The following is a 24313-nucleotide window of genomic DNA, read 5'->3' as shown; positions in this document are numbered from 1 at the left end:
TACATTAATTGGTTCTGTTAATCAACACGTTGAGTTAATGACTGATCAGTTTTTATTTTCCAAGTATTCATGCAACAACAGTTTTCAGAATATATCACTAACAGGTCAATATTACAAGTTGATTTTTACCTTAGGTTCCAACAGGATATAAAATTCGTACGAATCATCAAATCTTACAGCATGTATCCTAACAATGGTTGATTCTAATTAATACTACACTAATCACCTGATCCCAACAAGCTATTGTTATATATGAATTGATTGATCATTCCATGATTCACAATAATCATGCCTTTATGATTATTATATGCTCTGCACAGATATGTTTATCTTCCTTCCATCTCTGAAATTGTTACATTATTTGCAGAACAAATTTCAAATTTGTTTACAGAAAGTTGAGGCTCCTGAGATGTAATATTAATGTAAAATGCTGGTTGCTTTGGAGCAGGTAGAATCGTAGTCTCATTGGTAAGCATGGAAATAACCTCCGACATTGTTGGCCTATCCCTCGCTTGGCCTTGTGCGCACAGGAGACCCACATTAAGGTATCTCAACACTTGATTAGGGCTGCAAGATTCATCCATTGTTTGCTCTATTAATTCTAACTTTTACCTTCATTCCACAGCTGCCATGCCTGAATTTAACAGGTCAAGTTAGATTAACTGTTGATAGATCTATGCTTTTGAAAAGTGTTAAGGCGCTTCACTTAACGAAATTATAGTGAAATTTATGATTGAAAACTTACATATCCAACAAGGTTGAGTGGGCGCTCTGAATCATAGCAACCGTTGTTCTTCTTGCAACTCACAATTTCTAGTACCATGACTCCAAAGCTGTATACATCAGTTTTCATTGAGACAATGCCATTCAAAACATACTCTGGAGACATGTAGCCGCTGAAAAAATAATTTAACTTCATGTGTTAATTTTAGTATCGAAAGGGAAAGCATCTGTATATTTATTTGAGAGGCTTTAACTATAAACTTACTGTGTTCCAATGATTCTATTTGTGTTTGCTTCTATCTCATTCACCTTGAAAGTTCTTGCCATACCAAAATCTGAGATTTTTGGATTCATTTGGTCATCCAATAAAATGTTGCTGGGTTTTAAGTCCCTGTGAATCACTTTCAATCTTGAATATTTATGGAGATAAATAAGTCCTTGTGCAATTCCTTCAATTATACTTAGACGTTTCTTCAGATTCAATAAGTTATTTCTATTAGAATCTGTCTCAAAATACAAAAGGGAAATAAATGTAATGAGCAGCTGGTAGTTGATGGACTTGGAGCGGTAAAAATTCTCACATTTATGGACACAGACATACCAAAAAGATAGAAATCCAAACTTTTGTTGGGCAAGTACTCATATACTAAAAATCTGTCTCCATCATGAAGTGAACATCCTAGAAGCCTTACAAGATTAGTGTGCTGGAGTTTTGGAATGAGTTTAGCTTCATTCTTGAACTCCTCTATCCCTTGTCCAGAACTTTTTGAGAGCTTCTTTATTGCTATTTCTTGCCCATCCAGTAGTTGGCCCTGAAATCATAGCATTTTATGGATTAATGATGATATATTGATGATTGTAAACTGAGAAGTTTACCTTAAAAACTGGACCAAAACCGCCCTGTCCTAGCTTTTTTTCTGGTGAGAAATTGTTTGTAGCTGCAGCAATGATTTGAAAATCGAATATCTTCAGTTCATTCTTCTGATCTTTATGTTGGGCATTTCGTTTTCCAAATGGGATGGGAAGTGATACAGAGATGTTGTCTCCAAGTTCATGTAATAGCTTCCATCGATTCCATATGCTTTCAACTTAATATTATTATACACATAATTAAAATTTATAATCCAGATCTTTATTGATTGATCAAATTAAGTATATTTGTTCTAGATTACCTTTAGCCTTGAGGTTTTTTTCCTATCAAATAGGTATGGTAGCACAACAGAGGTATAACTAAGACAATTCCAAGTGACTTCCACCACTTCTCTGCAACAGAAAAGTTAATTTAATTCTTATGATACATTAACAACAATCTGATACCAAAGGATAAACTGATATTCTTTTTAACTAAGTTTTGCTTTGGTGGATGGCATACCATTAGCCTTGTATTTTCTCCGTATTAGATAGCTTAAGAAAAGCAGAAGGGTTACCACTAGAGCCACAACTACGATGATGATGAGCTTTTTCCACCGATTCTTCTTTTCTGCTTTGGCTATAATAGAAAGAATTCTATTTTAATTAAGATAAAATAAATATAGTAAATTTAAACCTTTAAAGACAATTGAGTAGGCTCTCTTCCACAAAAATCTAGGATGATTCTGGCAACTCAATTATGTGTCAAATCTTTACAACAAGCCAAGTACTCTTTAAGAAATGAAAGGGTCTTTTCACAACTAAATTAAAAGCTGAGACAGTATTTGGTTCTTTTCAAAATTCAATTTCAATATTGAAGCAGACTTACTTTTGGGTCCAAGGTCTTCCATGTGTATTGCCAGATCAAAGTGTCTGTAAGAGTCTCTGATCTTTCTCCAACACAGAGTACTGGTATTGTTTTTTGCATATGTAGTAGCAAAGGCAAGACAATTCGTGCATATGGCTCTACGAGGATTTTTTGTCATGCTGCCAATTTTTCTGAGCTTGCTTTCTTCTCCAGACATGAAACCTTCACCGGAATAAGAATAAGTAATCCCTTCCCCAAAGTAAAGATAGTCGCCCAGCTCTTTTGTGTCAGTTGGGTAGTCAAAGCTTTGCCACAACTCCCGCCTAGATCCATTTGAATACATTTCATACTCCACAAAATTGCCATTTTTCTCCAGAGTAGCACTTGTATTTCCTGTTGCTTGAATTGAACTTACTACAACAGGATGTCCCTTGCTGTGTAAAATTTTCAGATTGCCATCAACGCTGTCTATTATAAGTTTTCCAGATTTGTCTGACATTGTGTAATTCTTATTGGCAACCCACACCGGCTGAGGCCTCTTGTTCACTGCATTCTGCATGCCATTATATGTGTTGCAATCAGAATCCTGATAAACGTTGTGCAACAAGCTCCTATCTTTGAGCACGTGGCCTTGAATTAATCTGTCTGTCTGAGAATAAGATGCCCCCAGCAGAAATATGAGAAATGAAAAGCTGAAGAGCATTTCATTCCTTCCTCTTCTTCTGCACATTAAGAGACTTCTGTACATGAAGAAAGGCATTTTGCTCGTGTAAATGCTCATGCAATGAATTAACGAGTAAAAGAGCAATTAATGGAAGACTTTTTCTTGGATCAGTGTTGTTAATTAATTTTCTTGGAAGGTTCATATTGGCAAATCTGGAAGACTTTTGTTAGTTTTGAATATTCCCAACTGTCCACAGTTTCAGACAGTCTAATCAAATGTAGGCAATTGACAGGGCGCCACGGTTCCCAACCACCCTAGACATTCACTTTAAAAATTAGTTTGATGATTAACTGTCAACAGCTATAAATTTATTAATTTGTTAAATTAACAAGATGAGATAATTGGTTTGTGATTAATAATCAAACCACCTTTCATACTTTGTCCAGCAAACAAAAGCCTCCCGCGTTTTCCGGAACAGATTGGACACAAGTTATATCGTGAAAAAAGGACAAATTTTCATTAATTATATTTTGTGTAGACTTTAAATCAACTATTGGTTTGTAGATATTAAATATTATTCTGATAATCTATCTTTTATTATTTATATTACTTTGTTTGGTTTATAAGTAATAAAAGACTCAGATAATATTTTATTATCAATGGTGATGTAACAGGTAATATTAAAGGTAATCTAATTATCACCTTCACCTTAACTATTAAAATATTATTAAAGTAATCTTTATTTTATTATAACTATAACTTTGTTTATTAATATTTTTTGGACAAAAATTATTCAATTTTTAATTAATATAACAAATAATATAAAAAATATATACTAGAATTATTTTATTATTTTTAACCAAATGCAATAATTATTTATACCTATCCAGTTTTATCAAATTTTATCAAACATAATAATAATTTATACTCAATAATCTTCAAGGTGATATATCGTTAAGGTAATCCTCTAATTTTAGTAATAAAACATTTCTTAAACTAAACACCCTCTAAATGAAAAGTTAACATAGTCCTTCTCATTCTAATTACCGTGTATATTAATTCCAAGATTCAATTTTCCATGAGCTAAACAAAATCAATTTAATCCAAATTTATAGGATTATCATATGGATTATAAAATAATGACTTGAAATTATTTAAAATTGTAAGAATACCTAAAACATCATGTATTTTAAATCTGTCGAGTTTTTGAAATTATGAAAAACCTCAAACTGCTAATAATTCTATAGGGGGTGACCAACATATTATCTACATTGAAGTGATAGGTTATCCTCCTCAAAAGTCTCTTAATAATAGTCTATATATATACCAGGTTTATTAGACCCATTAAAGGTTTAATTAACCTTAAAACTCAGATTAATAATATTTGCCTAAATGATAACTTCTAAGTATATTAAATTTATGTTAGTTGATAACTTAAGTTTAATATTTAACTGTTATTGCACTATTCAATTATCTCATTCTATTAAATCAAAATTATAATTATTGTTAGTTTATATAAAGTAATTTTTTAATATCCTCCCATTTGAGCAATATTAATTTTTTAATTTATTATAAGAAAAATAAAATAATTTTTTACTCTCAAGTAACCAACATTTTAACTTTACCAGTGATATTTCCAATGTCATGGTAAAGGTACCAGTAACATTACCAATGTTGTTAATTAATATAAAACGTTCATAATCATAATTACTTATAACCAAATCAATATGGATCAATGATCTAGGAGAGTGGTAGGAATAACACTCAATAATATAATAATATTGTCATTCTCTTTATGATTTCTCTATAACATTTATATTTCAAAAGAAACGCTTCTAATGAAACTAGTGACTTTCAATGAAGTTGGACGTTTCAACTTTACTCGAAATGTCATGAAGCATACGCATACAATTATTATACTAAAAAAAAATATAAGTCTTGAGACGTGTTATGCCATAATTGTATATATGCACATATATTCAAATACAAACAAGTTTATCAATATGATAATGATTAAGAACATAATGTCAATGAATTACAATATAAAACTCTCACTAACCATAAATATCAAAAGACCTTAAATACCCTATTGTTTTCAACATAACTTTAAGGGCTACAAGTCTGAATCCTTTGGTTAGGGGATTACTCTATATCAACTATATATTTATATATTTTACCCTAATATCTCTTTTTTTTTTTTTATGAGGTTCTCAACTATAGAATATATTATTTCAATAAGCCTCAATCTACGGATTGCATTATATACAATTGCACTACTATCATTGCATATAGAGTTGATAGCAAGTAGCCTAAAAATGTAATCACTCAACCACAAAACCCAAGAAGTTGTTATGTAGCAAGTTGTGCATTTATTGTATGTGGTTGAGGATGGTACTAATGATTACTTAACATTTTCCCAATTTATGACCCCAATCAACAAAGAGTGAGTGGAAGATGTAAACATGTCAATGGTATGGTTACCATGCAATTAAATCATTTTATCATCCAATATATCAAAATAACTTTTCTCTCTTACTTGGGGGTGTGAATCTCACATAATAACCTTTGATTTATGGATCAGTGACCTAAAAGAATTGAATTGAACGACAATTCAATCCCACAATAGCTATAGATTTCAATGCTAGTTGTATCAATCAATTAAATTGATTATTGAGATATCTTCTTTCTTACTTGGGTGTGTGAATCCTTTGTTGATCCACACATAGTTTTAGTACACTTATCAATATAGCCAATAATTACCATTATAATTGCATCAAATTAATGATTCCGTTAAGTAGAATCAAACTATGCCAATTAGTCAAAGAATCATATGCAATATTGTCTATTAGAGAATCTATTATGTAGACATTAGGGTTTCCATTAATATGAAATCCTTTAACATGTCAATCGAGTAAACATGCTCACAACAAGCACTCATATGTTATATCAAACTATTAACAGACAACCTTAATATATGAGATTTATCACTACCTTTCAAAAGTTGTTAAACCCCAAGTGTTTTGATGATTATAAAAGAGAAGCAAAATGTAGTAATTTGTCAAAGGCATGACATAAGTCATGACCAAAATGGACCTAAGTTTAAAAAAGCAAGAAACGGGTTGTTGAATGCTCATTCACAAATAACAAATGTGTGTTCATAGTCATATAGCAATTTTTTCATGAGCATATACAACCAGTGAGCCTCAGCCATTACTGGCTCTAAATTTTTTGACATCTTTAGGTACATGATGAACAATCATGCATGAATTACTCACAACCATTCATGTCTTGTATCAAGTCATTAAGAAGCAAACATACTCTTGCAAACCTTCATATCACTTTCCTAGTGCTTAATGAGCAAACCTATATAAACATGTAATTTGAATTGGGAGAAACTAAATTTACAAGCATTGCATTCTTATTCTCTTGCAAACCTTCAAATCACTCTCCTAGCTCTTAATTCATATTAGTGAGAGAACTCTTAAGCTATTCATTTTGTAATTAGCCTTGTAAAGGCATATTTGTACAAAAATCATCGTATTCAATCTCTTCTTAGGTGAAATCCTGAATATCTATTATGTTGGGCACAATCCCAAACAAATTAGTGTAGAAATTGGTGATTTTTAGTGGAACTTCAAGTAGTTGGCTTGAAGAAATGAATGTAGGAGGCTTCGATGAAAAACTTCATACTATTATAAATCCTGAACACTTTCTTACCCTTTCTCTTTATTTTTGCATATATATGTTTGCTTAATTGCTTATAATTGCACTTGTTTATTAATTATAACTTGCAGTTAATTTTTGATAAATCTTATTCATCCATTATAGGAATAACTTAAGCCATTAGGGTATTTCAGTAGGGTCATTCAACACTATAACAGTCTATCCCCATTATGAGTTCCCTTGGCCATGACAATACTATGAGTATGGATGTTTCTAAAATGCCAATGTATTGTGCTCTTATGGTCTTCATAATCAAGACACACTTGATCTCTTTGTCACAGTTCTACAATTCTAAGAGAATTCATCTCTAATATAAATAAGTGTGCAAATAAGATGAAGCAATGTCATTTTATTGATAATAAAACATGATAATTTAATAGTTTACATAGCCAAAAATTAATGGTTCTAGAGAACCTACTCTAACAAATTGTAGCAAATATTTTCCTTTCATTGTAAACTAACAATTCATGAGTCATTGTAGAGAACACATTTTCAATTATTGCAGTAGTCATAGGCAAAACCAATGCTAACTTAATAAACAATAAAACTTGGCCATATACAACATCCTTAAACTTGACCATTTTTTAGCAATGCTAACAATGAGTGAAATTGACATTGATTCCAACATTATAAGGATAGTTTTCAAGTTGATTATTAAGCAACTGAATATTGTGGTTAGGAAATTAGAAGAATAAAAGTTTACAAATTCAAGTAATTTATCTCTGTTAAATACAACAAAAGAGTTATCTTGATAAAAAGATGTCAGACAGTAAAACAATCTTATATTTAATTCATCAAAATTATTATTGAGTCATTCTTGAATGTTATCTAACAGTGAATACATCAATTCAATCTTTGAATGATGTTTATTCATAATTGGTGCAATCCTCCATTTTTACTCCTATATTATCTTCCATGTTCTTTGGAAATGGTGTACCATTATTTTTACACATACAATAAGCTTCTTTCAATAAGATGTCAAAGCAAGTGTTTTCATGTCTCATTTTATATAATTGATCCTTTGAAATTTGTACAAAACTCATGACATGAAGAAGATTATAATCTTTTTCTTTATAATTTTTGTGATAATTCATATGTGATTCCCAATACTTTTTTCATCAAGAACAATAGAAAGATGCTTTTGAAATTTTGCATTATCTATAATAAATTGACTTTTGCTTTGTCAATCATCTCCTTCAATCTTAATCACATTGAGCACATCAATAACACAATAAAACAAGTTTATCACATGCACTTTGAATTATTGTAATATCTAGGTGTTTCGAAATTTTAGAAATAGGATGGTAAGCTAAGGTTATTGATAGGTATTAAAGATAAGAAATCAAGTGTTATTTTTTTAAACAAATAATTATTTCTATTTATTCCAGAAGAAGAAGAGGTAATATTGGAATATTTCGTATATTATCTCTTATTTATTTTAAACTTATGATATTTAGGATTCCTCACTCTTAAATTGTGAAATCAAACACTCAAATTTTTTTAAATGAAGGTGGTTATTACTATTAGAGGAGGCAGAGGTGCTCCTAAAAAGGATTACGGGAATAGCAAAAGAGACGAAACATTATTTTTGTGTTTAAATTATTTACATATACTTTACTATGACATATGTAGGGTTTATAAATAGACGAATTATTGCTAGGATTACAATTCTTTGTTATGTTGGAATATATACTAGAGGTTATGGAAATTGCCTAATTTAAGTGTTTGCATGAACTTTAAAAATATTTTTTTTAAACTTTATTTATAAAAATTATAGTGACTTTAGAATTTATTGTTTTGTTAGTAAAATTACAATTATGAATTTTATGTTTCTACAAAACCTGGAGTTTTCAACATATTTACAAGCTGGTGATACCAATTTAAATTATTGTTTTAAAGTGAACTGAAAATTTCAAAAATTTTATTTAAGATTCCAAAGAGTGTTAGTAACCTTATATAAATTTTCTGTGATTTTATAAATTATAAAAAAGTTATTAAAATTTCTAGAACCTTAAACTATCAAATAAGAAAATTGTTAGTATTCTTCGGGGCTGTGATAGAAATTGGTTTTAGAGAACTCTTTTAATTTGCTTTAAGTTGTTTATTTTTTTAATAAACCATTAATATTTATAGTTTAACCATATCATATAATGTAATTTTATAAGTTATATTCAATTTGTTAAAATTTTTAAAAGTTTGAATTTTCAAATCTTGAAATTGTTGGCAGTATTCATGGCTTGTGAAAGAAATTGGCTTTAGAAATGTATTTAAATCTATTTTAAGTTGTATATTTTTTTTAAATAAACTATTAATATATCTAGTTTACCTCTGCCAAATATTGTTCTGTACAAAAATTTATAAAATTCATGAAATATAGGTTGTAATGTGTAAACACATGCTAGGTTTAGGGTTTTTCTTTGGGTATCTTTAGGTCTTACAAAAATATCTTTGAATTGAAGCTTTTTAATGGAAGGTATGAATATTTGTGAGAGCTTTCTTGACGTAAATTGAATTTATTGGTTATGGTTAGGATCCGAATAATTTCTTATTTGATAACCTAAACATGTAAGAGTTTGTCTACTCTTTATTCTTTTTTGAGGTAAATAGAGACTGACTCATTTTATCCATATATAAAAGTTTAAATGTGACCCTTCTGTTCAAAAACAATTACGCAAGCTGAAATGGTCTAGGTTATAAAATATTTCTATAAACTAGAGTATTTTAATCAGAAAAAATTACTCAAACCTCTGTTTATAAATATATTATTTGTAGTAATCAAAAATAAAATAAAAAGATAAAATAGCAGGCCTAGCCTTCCCAGTGGGTCCATTGCATCATCATCAACACACTCAATAACCCTCCAAATGTTCTGCCTCATTCAGATTTTTCCAATTTTGATTAAACTATACTGACCATTTTGGTTGTACCTTTTCAGTCAATGAAGTTAAATTTTGATTTTTTTTAAAAAAAGCACTGTTTATGTAGTCAATGAGTGAAATTGTGGACAAACCTCCGGTCGGAAAAAAAATTATAATCATTGTTTAGTAAATTATATGTGATGGTGATAGGCATGGACTTTGACTTTCAACTTCAACCTTCAGAATAGACTAGAAAGTCCGATGAATCCGCTCAGAGTAGTAATAAACTATATGAAAGCTTTAATTTTCATGAAAGCTTCTTAAAAAATTTAAATATAAAGTAATAAACTATATGACAAATAAAAAGTTCTAAGCTGCCTGATACCGAGGCCAGCAGCACATTGGTTCTCCATGGACCATTTATCTTCCTGCCATCTCTGACATGGTTACATTATTTCCCGAACAATTTCCAAAATTGCTTTCAGGCTCTACAGATGTAATACTAATGAAAAATGCCGGTTGCTTTGGTGCAGGCAGAATCATAGTCTCGTTAGTAAGCATGGAAACAACCTCCGACTTTCATGGCCTATCCTTTGCTTGGTCTTGTACACACGAGACCCACATTAAGGTTTCTCAGTAATTCATTGGGAAAGCAAGATTCATCTATTGTTTGATCCACTAATTCTAGACCTTTACCTTCATTCCACAGCTGCCATGCCTGAATTGAGGAAATGTCATATAAATCATAAACATGAATGACATGTTTAATAATTGAAAACTTACATATCCAACAAGGTTGAGTGGGTGTTCTGTATCATAGCAGTTGTTCTTACCACTCACAATTTCTAATACCATGACTCCAAAGCTATATACATCAGTTTTCATAAAGACTACACCGTTCAAAACATACTCTAAAGACATGTAACCACTAACCATGCATTAATTTTGCCATTGGCTACAAAACATTTGTGTGTTAATTTAAATGTACTTTGTTGTTAATGGATAGAGTATACTAACTGCGTTCCAACAATTCTATTTGTGTTTGCGTCTAACTCATTCATCCTAAAAGCTCTAGTCAAACCAAAATCAGATATTTTGGGATTCATTTGGTCCCCCAATAAAATATTGCTAGCTTTCAAGTCTATGTTATTCACTTTCAATATTGAATATTTATGCAAATAGATAAACTCTTGAGCGATCCCTTCAATTATACTCACACGGTTTTTTATATTAAGCCTATTATTTGGGCTAAGACCTGTATTATAAATAATATATATATATATATATATATATATATATATATATATATATATATATAATAGCAATGAGTATTTGATAGATATTGATGATAGGGGTAAAATTCTTAGAAGTTTGACTAGATATGCCAAATAGAAAAATCAAGTAATACCAAAGTGTAATCGTTGTTAAAACCTTTTAGTGGCAGAAAATAAATAATCAATTTTCTTTTATTAAATTTATAAATTTATTTATTTTTAACGAGAATATGAATAATTAATTACTAAAATCATAAAAATAGTATTTATGACGATTGAATATTTATCTGTTAGTTATTATTAATTTTTTTGTAGTGTCATGTTTTTTAAGTTTTCACTCATTGTTAACACTATGACTATTGGAACATTAAGAAACTATTTCTATAAACAATAAAATTATGTGTACCTATTTTAGGTATACAAATATATATACACATATATATCATGATATAATTGAGTAATTTTAAATTAAAGATAAAATAATATTCAATCATGTTATGATATATATAAGTGTGTACATAATTATGTACCAAAAGTAAGTACACATAGCATTGCCCTTGTATAAAAAGTAACATCACTATCTCAATTTTGCATAAGATTAGAAAATCATAATTTATGGTGTAGAAGAACCTAGTATTTGATTGACCATTACTTCAAAAGAAGATATTTGTTGATTGTTAAACAATGTTGAAGCCGTGGAGATCCCCTTGGCAAAAATCTCGGTTTTGCCACTGGTCTCTTGTGTGTACAAGACCAAGCAAAGGATGACCAACAATGTGATGTTGTTTCCATGCTTAACAACGAGACTATGGTTCTACCTTCACCGACGCAACCAGCATTTTACATTAATAATATTATTTCTGACGACCCTGAAGTTCCTGAAAAAAAAAAAAAAAAGAGGAAAATGTGCTGCTAATAATGCAACAATTTCAAAGATGGAACGAAGAAAAATGAAACTTAAAATTTTATTTGAAGCTTCCACGAAAAGTAAAGCACTAATTTAAACTGAGTCATCAAATTTGACTCTCTTCCAGTCTCTCCCGAAGGCAGAAATAGATAGTCAATGGCGACGGCTGCGGCCATCACTGGTTATATTTACTCATGAATTTAGGCATATTTACTCTTTAGAATAACTTTCTTGTGGTGCAAAATTTGTGTTCCCTATTTGTTTGTGAATCTGAAGCCTTCAAACGTAGGTTTCCCAATTATAATGAATCAAAATTCAGTAAATCAGTGGGTGAAGACATAAATATACACGGTAATTAGAATGAGAAGGAAATAAAATGTTAACTTCTCATTCAAAGGCTACACAATAAATAGTTACTGATAGTCTTAACGTGTGAAGTACAACGACTCTTAAAGTCAGTCATTGCATAGACTGATAGAGATCGTTACCAATATTCCAATTAAAAAATATATTAAATGCATGTATCTTTATAAAATCATCAAAATAATGATCTCTTCTTGCTAATTTAAGAAATTAATAAATTTATGCTAATTTTTAAAGTATATATTATATAGGGTGCGGATGGGAGCTGTGGGGCAGAGTTAATTGTCTGCATTAGACTGTCTAAAAATGTGGACAGTTGGGAATATTCAAAACTAATAAAAAGTCTTCCGAATTCGCCAATATGAACCTTCCAAGAAAACAAATCAACAATACTCTTCCAAAGAAAAGTCTTCCATTAATTGTTGTTTACTTCTTGATCGATTGCATGAGTATGTACACCAGCAAAATGCGTTTCTTCATGTGCACAATTCTCTTAATGGGTGGAAGAGGAAGGAATGAAATGCTCTTCAGCTTTTCATTTCTGATATTTCTGCTGGGGGCATCTTATTCCCAGACAGATAGATTAATTCAAGGCCAAGTGCTCAAAGATGGGGATCAGCTGGTTTCTGCTTTTGGGAACTTCAGGTTGGGATTCTTTAGCCCTAGAAATGCGAGAAACCGTTACTTAGGAATATGGTACTATAAGCCTAAAGAGAGGAACTCGTTGGACAACGTTTATGATTATCCTTATTGCAACATATATTATGGTGCGCAGTATGCTGTGAAGAAGAGGATTCAGCCTGTGTGGGTTGCCAACAGGAATTACCCAATCTCAGACAATTCTGGAAAACTTATAATAGACAGCGCTGATGGCAATTTGAAAATTTTACACAGCAAGGGGAATCCTATTGTTATTACTTCATTTCAAGCAACGGAAAATACAAGTGCTACTCTGGAGAAAAATGGAAATTTTGTGGTGTATGGAATGTATTCAAATGGATCTAAGCGAGAGTTGTGGCAAAGCTTTGACTATCCAACTGATACGCTTCTTCCAGGCATGAAACTGGGAATTAATTTGCAAACTGGGCATAAATGGTTTCTGCAGTCTTGGATTACAGAAGATTCTCCAGCCCAAGGGTCATTCACACTTGGCATGGACCCCAATGTCACGAACCAGCTAGTCATATGGTGGAACGGCGAAGTGTTGTGGAAGAGTAGGCTTTGGCGAAATGGGCTCAGCAGCAGCAGCTTCATAAATTCTCAGAGTTACCACTTCGTCTATAATTTCATATACACCACAAATGAACAAGAAAAGTACTTCAGTTATTCTGTAAATGAAGACAACACATCGTTTCCAATACTAAAAATTAGTTCCATTGGTGATCTCAAGGATGACGTAGGATCGTTGGTTACAAATGAGCTGGACGACTATCGTTACTGTGGGGAAGGTTATACCTATTATAATGCCAGAGAAGGCTTCATGTCTGGAGAAGGATTCCAGTTCAAAGATATTGACAACATGACCATAGATCATTGTAAAGCCAAATGCATGAAGAATTGTTCTTGTGTTGCCTTTGCTAGTACCAATGCAAACAACAATACCGGCTGTGAGATTTGGAGCAGAGGATCGGATTTCACAGACTCTTTGAGCAGCAATTATCGCACAATATACATGGAAGTCTTTGAAAACCCTGGATTTGGATCCATAAGTAAGTATGCTAAGAACCCAATACTGTCTCAGCTTTGAATTCAGTTGTGACAAGACCATTCCCTTTCTCAAGAGTGCTTTGCATCATTTAGGGATTTTAAACATTATTGTTTTGTAAGAATCATTGTACATTTTTGTGGCTGAGGTCTAGAAAACCTACTAAATTCTCTTTAGTGGTTAAAATTTACGTTTTTTTTTTTTTTTGGTATCTTAATTAAAATAGAATTCTTTCTACTCTAGTGAATGCAGAAAAGAAGAAGTGGTGGATAAAGCTCATCATTGGGGTAGTAGTAGCTCTAGTGGTACCCCTTCTGCTTTACTTATGCTATCGGATACGGAGAAAATACAAGGCTGAAGGTATGCAATCCACCAAAAGAATATCAGTTTATCCTTTGGTATCTTAGTCAATATTATCTTCATCCTGATTGCGTTAACTCCGAAACGCACTTATAATTGTTGTTATTTTATAATAAGAATTGAATTTTCTTTTGTTGTTGCAGAGGAGAAGTGGTGGATGTCATTAGGAATAGTCTTAGTTATACCTCTGTTATGCTACTATAGCTATTTGACAGGAAAAAAACTCAAGACTAAAGGTAATCTAGAACAAATATACTTCATTTGATGAATCAATAAAGATCTGGATTATAGTATTTAATTATGTGTATAATCTTAATTAGTGGAAAGCATATGGAATCGATGGAAACTGTTACATGAACTTGGAGACAACATCTCAGTATCACTTCCCATAACATTTGGGAAACGAAAATCCCAACATAAAGAACCGAAAAATGAACTGAAGATATTCGATTTTCAAGTCATTGCTGCAGCTACAAACAATTTCTCACCAGAAAATAAGCTGGGACAGGGAGGTTTTGGTCCAGTTTATAAGGTAAACTTATAACCATCCTTTGTATTAATTCGTTGTACAATCATCAATATATCTTCATTAATCCCCAAAATGCAATGATTTCAGGGACAACTACTGGATGGGCAAGAAACAGCAATAAAGAAGCTCTCAAAAAGTTCAGGTCAAGGAATAGAGGAGTTCAAGAACGAAGCTAAACTCATTGCAAAACTCCAGCACACTAATCTTGTAAGGCTTCTAGGATGTTCACTTCATGGTGGAGAAAGATTTTTAGTATATGAGTACTTGCCTAATAAAAGCTTGGATTTCTTTCTATTTGGTATGTCCCATCAAACTTGTAAGGATTTTAACTTTGTAGTCTACCCAACAACTTCTTTTTACTGCATTTGTGTTTCTTGTTTTGGGACAGATTCTAGCAGAAAAAACATTCTGAATATGAAAAAACGTTTAAGTATAATTGAAGGAATCGCTCAAGGACTTATTTATCTTCACAAGTATTCAAGACTTAAAGTGATTCACAGAGACTTGAAAGCCGGCAACATTTTATTGGATGAACAAATGAATCCAAAAATATCAGATTTTGGCATGGCAAGAGCTTTTGCAGTGAATGAGGTAGAAGCAAACACAAAAAGAATTGTTGGAACACAGTAAGTATATGTAGTGTATACACATTTACAATGAACTACACACTGTCCTTTTAATTAGCATGCAACTTTTTCCCATTCCAATAAAACTAATGCAAGATGTTAAACTATTGTTCAGCGGCTACATGTCTCCAGAGTACGTATTTAATGGCGTTGTCTCAATGAAAACTGATGTATATAGCTTTGGAGTCATGGTATTAGAAATTGTGAGTGGCAAGAAGAACAATGGCTGCTATGATACAGAACGCCCACTCAACCTTGTTGGATATGTAAGTTTTCAATTACTATGCATATCATTCATGTTTATAGTTTATATAACATTTCATCCTTAATTCAGGCATGGCAACTGTGGAGTGAAGGTAAAGCTTTAGAATTAATAGAGGAAACAATGGATGAATCTTGCTCACCCCCTGAAGTGCTTAGGTACCTTAATATTGGTCTCCTGTGCGTTCAAGACCAGGCAAAAGATAGACCAACAATGTCAGAGGTTGTTTCCATGCTTACCAACGAGACCATGGTTCTACCTGCACCAAAGAAACCAGCATTTTTCATTAATAATAGTATTTCTGAAGAGCTTAAAGTTTCTGAAAACAAGTTTGGAAATTGTTCTGCAAATAATGTAACAATTTCTGAGATGCAAGGAAGATAGAAATAGTTGCGTGGGCACAAGGTTGATAATTATTTAGGTTGACAAATTACTAATTATTTTCTTTGTCAGTTTATTTTCTAAAATTGAAAAATTTTCCTGTCATCAAAGATGACACTAGCTAGTTTGTATTCACAAGTTTAATTGTTATTTTGTATTTATGGTATTATTCAAGTTAATAAAACTTTGAGTGATATGGATGATTGAAAAAAAGTTAATATCTTGAGACAGCACTACTCTAAACAGCAAGAATGAAATCCTGTTGAGCTTTTCATGCTTCATACCTCTGCTGAGGCATCTAATTCCCAAAATTAATAAATATCCTCATGTACCCCTCAGATTTACAAAATGATATTTCCCCAGCACCAAGGTTTATTCCTTTTCTCGTTGCAGCTGCCTCCCTGTACTTAGAAATTTGTAGTTACGCTCTCATTATAGAGTGGGTCTCTTTCTAGTTCCCCCTCTTTCCTGTTCTCCTCATTTCCAAGCGAGATTGACTATTAAGACCAATTCTTTGCACATTTTCTTTGCCGACAACAGGAGAATCTTGCCTTGGTTTCTTTTTCACCTTAAGTCCTTGTCGATTTTTCTGTCAGATTTTACTCTCTTTTATTTATTTTTTTACAGTTTTCTTGGACAGTTTGAACAATTTCTTCTTCGGCAACAAGAAGCACTAGTGCTTTTTTAATAGAAAGTTCTTCACCAATTTTTTCTTTCAGACTTTAATTTGTCTTCTGGCGGTTTCCTTGGTTGCATTCACTGTTCATGGCTGACACATTGTCCATCGGTCTTGTTGTTGATGCCACTATTTTCGAGAATCCACCCCTCGTTTTCCAGCAATGGCAACCTCTCTCTCAGCTTTGGCTCTCATCCTCTCTTGTTGCCTTCAGTCCCTACAACGACGAACATTGAAAGTTATTTTATTCTCTTATGGTGCGAGACACATATCAGGCTTGGAAATCTCAATTTATTGACGTTCTCACTATTCATGATTTGCACTACTCTTAATCCTGCTCACACTCATTGGTTACAAGTTGATAGATTAGTCTTGACTTGGATCTATTCCAATGTTTCGCCTACCATTGTTTAATCCTCACTACTGCTCTGCGCCACCTCTGGTAAAGCTTGCCCTTTTCTTCACTGATGCCTTAATCCAATATTTGGAATTCATCTTCAATCCATTAGTGATAAGTTGTGTAATATCTAAAAAGCTTTCGAATGCATACCATGGTATAAATATCATAGCTTGTGAGCTCTTTAAACTATTAAAACTTATTTTGGGTTGCAAAACTATAATGGATTATGCATTTAAGGTGAACAATACTTTACAATGGGTCGATATATTAGACGAGAAATGTTACATTGGAAGTACTAAAAAAAGGTAGGTTAATGATGAAATTACAATTCTATATGTATGCTATTTTTTAATTTAACTTTTTGGTTGAATAAATAACCTGATCATGAGACCATATGATCTGAAGATATATTTAAAAAATTATAAAGATCTAACGATATAGCCAACGGTTCATCTAAATTTAAATTATTTATATATTATTGATAGAGATGACTAATAATTATATACATCCCTATTATAGGATAAAATATTTGAGTTGCAAGAAGAATCAGTGGCTGTGGAATTTGAAAGAAGTAAAAAACAAATTTGTGAGGAAGTCTTTGGAAAGCTTCAGGATTTAACCAAAATTGTGTATTTTGTCCGTTTAAACATCACTTTTTCAATGCTACATTAGAAGAAATAATAAAATTAAGAGGTAAAGTTGAAAAACAAGATGTAAAAATTAAAGAATTGGAGGGGCAAGAAAAAGTATTTCAACAACAATAGCAAAAGATCAAAGAGCTTGAGGAACAACAAAAAAAACTTAATGAATTTGTTGAAAAATTTAACATCAAGTTTAACACTTTCATCTCAACTTTATCACTCTCCATCTAACTGAGGTGAGTCTTTATGAATGTTGAATTTCTAGCTTTTAAGAACTAACATTTACATGTACAATTTCTTTTTTTTTTTTAGCTATAAATATATGAGTTTCATGTTGTCTAGTTATGAACACATATTCCTTTTTGAAAATATATGAGTTGTTTAGGTATCTTTAGATGAATATGTGGAGACACTTTTTTCGTTTTTTTGGTTATGCACATATGAAAATGTTGGTTTTGTAGCAAAGGATATATGTTTATATAATTTTTTAGCAATATATATTTTCCTTATGTGCAAATGAATATGTTTCTTATATGTAGCAAAAACTAGATGTATTATGATATCATTCAAATAATTGTAAATGTTGTATCAATTTTTTTGTAGAATATATAACACAGGAAAATTGAAAAAAAGAATTACACAACAAAACCATTAAAGTCTAATATTTGTAATTACAAAAAGTATCATTTCAATAAAAAAAAAGGGGACATTTTACAATTAAATTAATTTAATCGTTTACGACATTCATTTGTGTATAATTTTTTAGTTGCTATTGATTTCACACTTCTATCATAAACGGCCATTTAGACTAATTTACAATTATTTTAATTATAATTAGTAATAAAAATATGAATTGTTAAAAAAAATTTCAATAATTACTTGAAATTTGTCTATCTTTCCTTGATAGTCGTTTTGCAACAAACCTGCAAATATTTTATAATAAACACTAAATATAATCGACAACAAAATCAGAGTTTTTAGCAACAATTTACTTAGATGTTAAATGCTCGTTTTAGTCAAAGGCAATGGTTGGGCCATCATTCGTTACATTTACTCATAAATTTAGGTATAATTCCTCTTTAGAATAAGTCTCTTGCAGTTCAAAATTTTTGTTCCGGAAATTGTTTGTAGGTTTCACAACTAAAATGAATCAAAATTCAGTGAAATCTGCGAGGTATAGAATAATATTCAAGGAATGCAAATTGTTTTCAAGCAAAACCTCATATAAATTAACTTGGGTCTAAATTTTAATGTACATGCTATATTTATTTACAGTGGGGTGAAGCTATAAATGTATACGGTAAGAAGAATGAGAAGGAATTAAAATGTTAACATCTGATTCAAAGTAGGGATGGCAATGGGGAGGGGCGGGGAGAGGATCTCAATCCCTGTCCCCATCCCCGTAGGGGATACCAATCCCTTTCCCCGGCCCGTCCCCGTTACGGGGATAAAAATGATTCTTCGTCCCTTCCCCGCAAAGAAAAATCCTCTCATCATCCCCTTCTTATCCCCTCTCAATCCCTGCGAGGAAAAATCCCCTCCCCATACTCACAAAAAAAAATTATTTTTTATTTTCTAAACACAATATAAATATATTAAATAATATAATTAAATTAAATTAAAATTAACCCACTATTTCAAATATCACAAATATAATATATTAACTACTTTAATATATACAACAAAAACCTAAATAAATTTAAAAAATTTAAAACTATAAAAAATAAATTAGTATTTTAAATAAATATATTAATATAAAGGGATGGGGATGGGGGCGGGGCGGAGCGGGAAGAGGACACATGTATCCCCATCCCCGGGGCGTCCACAATTGTGGAGATTTTTTTCATCCTCATCCTCGTTTCTATCGGGGAATCCTCTCTCCATTAGGGTCGGGGAGGTTCGGAACCCCAAAAATTCGGTCCAAATTGTCATCCCTAATTCAAAGTCTACAAAAAATATCTTGTCTCCAATCTCTTTCAGAAAACACGGGAGGCTTTTGTTTGTGGGACAAAGCATGAAAGGTGGTTTGATTTAAAGAAGAGATACGTTAAACATGTCTTTTTCAGATTTTAATGCATAGACTGAGACATTATTGCAAATATTTTAATTGACAAATATATTAAAATAAAATTATACATACATATTTTTTTTTGTACATAATTTATGTGCATAATTAATATGTCATTATGTGATTAGATAATTTTGAATTAAAGATAAAGTAACATCCAATCACATAATAATATATTATTTTTCATATATCTAATTTGTGTACAGAAAATATGCATAATATTGCTAAATATATTAAATGCATGCATCTTGAGAAAAATCATCAAACTAATTTTCTCCTTTTGTTACTTCAAGAAATTAATAAATTTAGGCTAGTTTTTAGGTAAATATCTAGGGTGTGCATGGGAACTGTGGGGCACTGTTCATTGTCTACATTAGACTCTGAAAATGTGGACAGCTGGGAATATTAAAAACTAATAGAAGTCTTCCCAATTCGCCAACATGAAGCTTCCAAGAAAATTACTTGACAATACTCTTCCGAGAAAAGTCTTCCATTGTTCTTTTACTTCTTAATTCATTGTATAAGCCTGTACATGAGCAAAATGCGTTTCTACATGTACACAATTCTATTAATGGGTAGAAGAGGAAGGAATGAAATGCTCTTCAGCTTTTCATTTCTCATATTTCTGCTGGGGGCATCTTATTCCCAGACAGACAGATTAACTCCAGGCCAAGGGCTCAAAGATGGGGATCAGCTGGTTTCCGCTTTTGGGAATTTTAGGTTGGGGTTCTTTAGTCCTGAAGGTACGAGGAACCGTTACTTAGGAATTTGGTACTATACACCTAGGGATAGGAGGCGTGCCTGTTGCGAAGAATACAATTGCTACACATACGACACCTATTTTTCATCTAATGCGCGAAACAACGGCCTTCAGCCAGTGTGGGTTGCCAATAGAAATTACCCAATCTCAGACAAATCTGGAAAACTTATAATAGACAGCGCTGATGGCAATTTGAGAATTTTACACAGCAAGGGAAATCCTATCGTTATAACTTCATTTCAAGCAGCAGGAAATACAAGTGCTACTCTGGAGAAAAATGGCAATTTTGTGGCATATGAAATGTATTCAAATGGATCTAAGCGAGAGTTGTGGCAAAGCTTTGACTATCCAACTGATACGCTTCTTCCAGGCATGAAACTGGGAATTAACTGGCAAACTGGGCATCAATGGTTTCTGCAATCTTGGATTACCTATGATTCTCCAGCCCAAGGGTCATTTACACTTGGCATAGACCCCAATGTCACAAACCAGCTAGTCAAATGGTGGCACCGCGAAGTCTCGTGGAAGAGTAGTCTTTGGAAAGATGGGATCAGCAGCAGCAGCTTCATAAATTCTGAGACTGATCACTTCGTCTATACATTCATATACACCACAAATGAACAAGAAACGTACTTCAATTATTCTGTAAAGGAAGAAGACACATCGTTTCCAATACTAAAAATTAGTTCCAGTGGTGTTCTCGAGGATGACCTAGGATGGTTCATTACAGAGAAGCCGTTTAACTATCCTTACTGTAGGAAAGATTACATTTATTTTAAAGCCAGAGAAGGTTTCATGTCTGGAGAAGGATTCCTGTTCATAGATATTGACAACATGACCATAGATCAGTGTCGAGCCAAATGCATGCAGAATTGTTCTTGTGTTGCCTTTGCTAGCACAAATAGAAACAATAATACCGGCTGTGAGATTTGGAGCAGAGGGTCTAATTTCACAGACTCTCTGAGCGGCAATTATCGCACAATATACATGGAAAACTTTGACGGAATAAGGCGGCCAGAAGCGACGAGCGAAGACTTTGAAGACCCTGGATTTGGATCCATAAGTAAGTCTGCTAAGAACCCAATACTGTCTCAGCTTTTAATTCAGTTGTGACAAGACCATTCCCTTTCTCAAGAGTGCTTTGCATCATTTAGGGATTTTAAACATTATTGTTTTGCAACAATCATTGTACATTTTTGTGGCTGAGGTCTAGAAAGCCTACTAAATTGTCTTTAGTGGTTAAAATTTACGGTTTTTTTTTTTTTTTTTGTATCTTAATTAAAATAAAATTCTTTCTGTTCTAGTCAATGCAGAAAAGAAGAATTGGTGGATAAAGCTCATCATTGGGGTAGTTGTAGCTCTAATGGTACCCCTTCTGCTTTACTTATGCTATCGAATACGGAGAAAATACAAGGCTGCAGGTATGCAATCCACCAAAAGAATATCAGTTTATCCTTTGGTATCTTAGTCAATATTATCTTCATCTTGATTGCGTTAACTCTGAAACGCACTTATAATTGTTGTTATTGTATAATAAGAATTGAATTTTCTTTTCTTGTTGCAGAGGAGAAGTGGTGGATGTCACTAGGAATAGTCTTAGTTATACCTCTGTTCTGCTACTATAGCTATTTGACAGGAAAAAAACTCAAGACTAAAGGTAATCTAGAACAAATATACTTCATTTGATGAATCAATAAAGATCTGGATTATAGTATTTAATTATGTGTATAATCTTAATTAGTGGAAAGCATATGGAATCGATGGAAACTGTTACATGAACTTGGAGACAACATCTCAGTATCACTTCCGATAACATTTGGGAAACGAAAATCGCAACATAAAGAACAGAAAAATGAACTGAAGATATTCGATTTTCAAGTCATTGCTGCTGCTACAAACAATTTCTCACCAGAAAATAAGCTGGGACAGGGAGGTTTTGGTCCAGTTTATAAGGTAAACTTATAACCATCCTTTGTATTAATTCGTTGTTACAATCATCAATATATCTTCATTAATCCCCAAAATGCAATGATTTCAGGGACAACTACTGGGTGGGCAAGAAATAGCAATAAAGAAGCTCTCAAAAAGTTCAGGACAAGGAATAGAGGAGTTCAAGAATGAAGCTAAACTCATTGCAAAACTCCAGCACACTAATCTTGTAAGGCTTCTAGGATGTTCACTTCATGGTGGAGAAAGATTTTTAGTATATGAGTACTTGCCTAATAAAAGCTTGGATTTCTTTCTATTTGGTATGTCCCATCAAACTAGTAAGGATTTTAACTTTGTAGTCCACCCAACAACTTCTTTTTACTGCATTTGTGTTTCTTGTTTTGGGACAGATTCTAGCAAAAAAAACATTCTGAATATGAAAAAACGTTTAAGTATAATTGAAGGAATCGCTCAAGGACTTATTTATCTTCACAAGTATTCAAGATTTAAAGTGATTCACAGAGACTTGAAAGCCAGCAACATTTTATTGGATGACCAAATGAATCCAAAAATATCAGATTTTGGCATGGCAAGAGCTTTTGCAGTGAATGAGGTAGAAGCAAACACAAAAAGAATTGTTGGAACACAGTAAGTATATGTAGCGTATACACATTTACAATGAACTACACACTGTCCTTTTGATTAGCATGCAACTTTTTCCCATTCCAATAAAACTAATGCAAGATGTTAAACTATTGTTCAGCGGCTACATGTCTCCAGAGTACGTATTTAATGGCGTTGTCTCAATGAAAACTGATGTATATAGCTTTGGAGTCATGGTATTAGAAATTGTGAGTGGCAAGAAGAACAATGGCTGCTATGATACAGAACGCCCACTCAACCTTGTTGGATATGTAAGTTTTCAATTGCAATACATATCATTCATGTTTATAGTTTATATAACATTTCATCCTTAATTCAGGCATGGCAACTGTGGAATGAAGGTAAAGCTTTAGAATTAATAGAGCAAAAAATGGATGAATCTTGCTCACCCCCTGAAGTGCTAAGGTACCTTAATATTGGTCTCCTGTGCGTTCAAGACCAGGCAAAAGATAGACCAACAATGTCAGAGGTTGTTTCCATGCTTACCAACGAGACCATGGTTCTACCTGCACCAAAGAAACCAGCATTTTTCATTAATAATAATATTTCTGAAGAGCTTAAAGTTTCTGAAAACAAGTTTGGAAATTGTTCTGCAAATAATGTAACAATTTCAGATATGGAAGGAAGATAGAAATAGTTGTGTGGGCACAAAGGTGATAATTATTTAGGTTGACAAATTACTAATTATTTTCTTTATCAGATTATTTTCTAAAATTGAAAAATTTACCTGTCGTCAAAGATGGCACTAGCTAGTTTGCAGAGATTAGTTTAAATGTTATTTTGCCTTTACAGTATAATTCAAGTTAATAAAACTTTGAGCTTCTCATGTTTCATACTTTTGCTGCGGCATCTTATTCCCAAAATTCTATTAATGACAAAGAATCGCTTGTCACAAATGAACCGGAATATTACTATCCGAACTGCTTCCCTTTATCTGATTGTAATTAATTTTACTTCATTTATTCCATTTTCTAGGTAATAAGATTTATTTTTTAACTATATCGTAACCGGTATATACCGTAAAACTTTTCATTAATAATACATAATTCAATTCACAATTCTTCATGGTATAATAACAATAAAT

General features: G+C 32.1%; 1 protein-coding gene and 1 pseudogene across 1 annotated transcript; one reads left to right on the top strand and one right to left on the bottom strand.

Moving 5' to 3' along the window:
• Positions 1–227: 227 nt before the first annotated feature.
• On the bottom strand, positions 228–3168 carry LOC123218968 (annotated as a pseudogene).
• Positions 3169–12686: 9518 nt separating this feature from the next.
• LOC123218967 lies at positions 12687–24064 on the top strand. The gene is made up of 16 exons (XM_044640626.1): positions 12687–13938; positions 14178–14294; positions 14438–14530; positions 14615–14826; positions 14911–15121; positions 15212–15449; positions 15565–15715; positions 15784–16092; positions 20347–21700; positions 21942–22058; positions 22202–22294; positions 22379–22590; positions 22676–22886; positions 22977–23214; positions 23330–23480; positions 23549–24064. Exons 1-16 carry the CDS (start codon positions 12696–12698, stop codon positions 23858–23860), a joined length of 5262 nt encoding a protein of 1753 aa, XP_044496561.1. The 5' UTR covers positions 12687–12695; the 3' UTR covers positions 23861–24064.
• Positions 24065–24313: the final 249 nt, after the last annotated feature.

Source organism: Mangifera indica, chromosome 6, assembly GCF_011075055.1.
Source record: "Mangifera indica cultivar Alphonso chromosome 6, CATAS_Mindica_2.1, whole genome shotgun sequence".
In the NCBI taxonomy this organism is placed as follows: domain Eukaryota; kingdom Viridiplantae; phylum Streptophyta; class Magnoliopsida; order Sapindales; family Anacardiaceae; genus Mangifera; species Mangifera indica.
The sequence above is the reverse complement of the archived record's forward strand: the minus strand, read 5'-3'. Positions and strand labels throughout refer to the sequence as shown.

Coding starts and splice junctions, on each gene's coding strand:
- LOC123218967 (XM_044640626.1), top strand. CDS start 12,696: ATGCGTTTCTTCATGTGCACAATTCTCTTAATGGGTGGAAGAGGAAGG. Junction 15,450..15,564: donor AAAAGAATTGTTGGAACACA/GTAAGTATATGT, acceptor ACTATTGTTCAG/CGGCTACATGTCTCCAGAGT. Junction 15,716..15,783: donor CACTCAACCTTGTTGGATAT/GTAAGTTTTCAA, acceptor TCCTTAATTCAG/GCATGGCAACTGTGGAGTGA.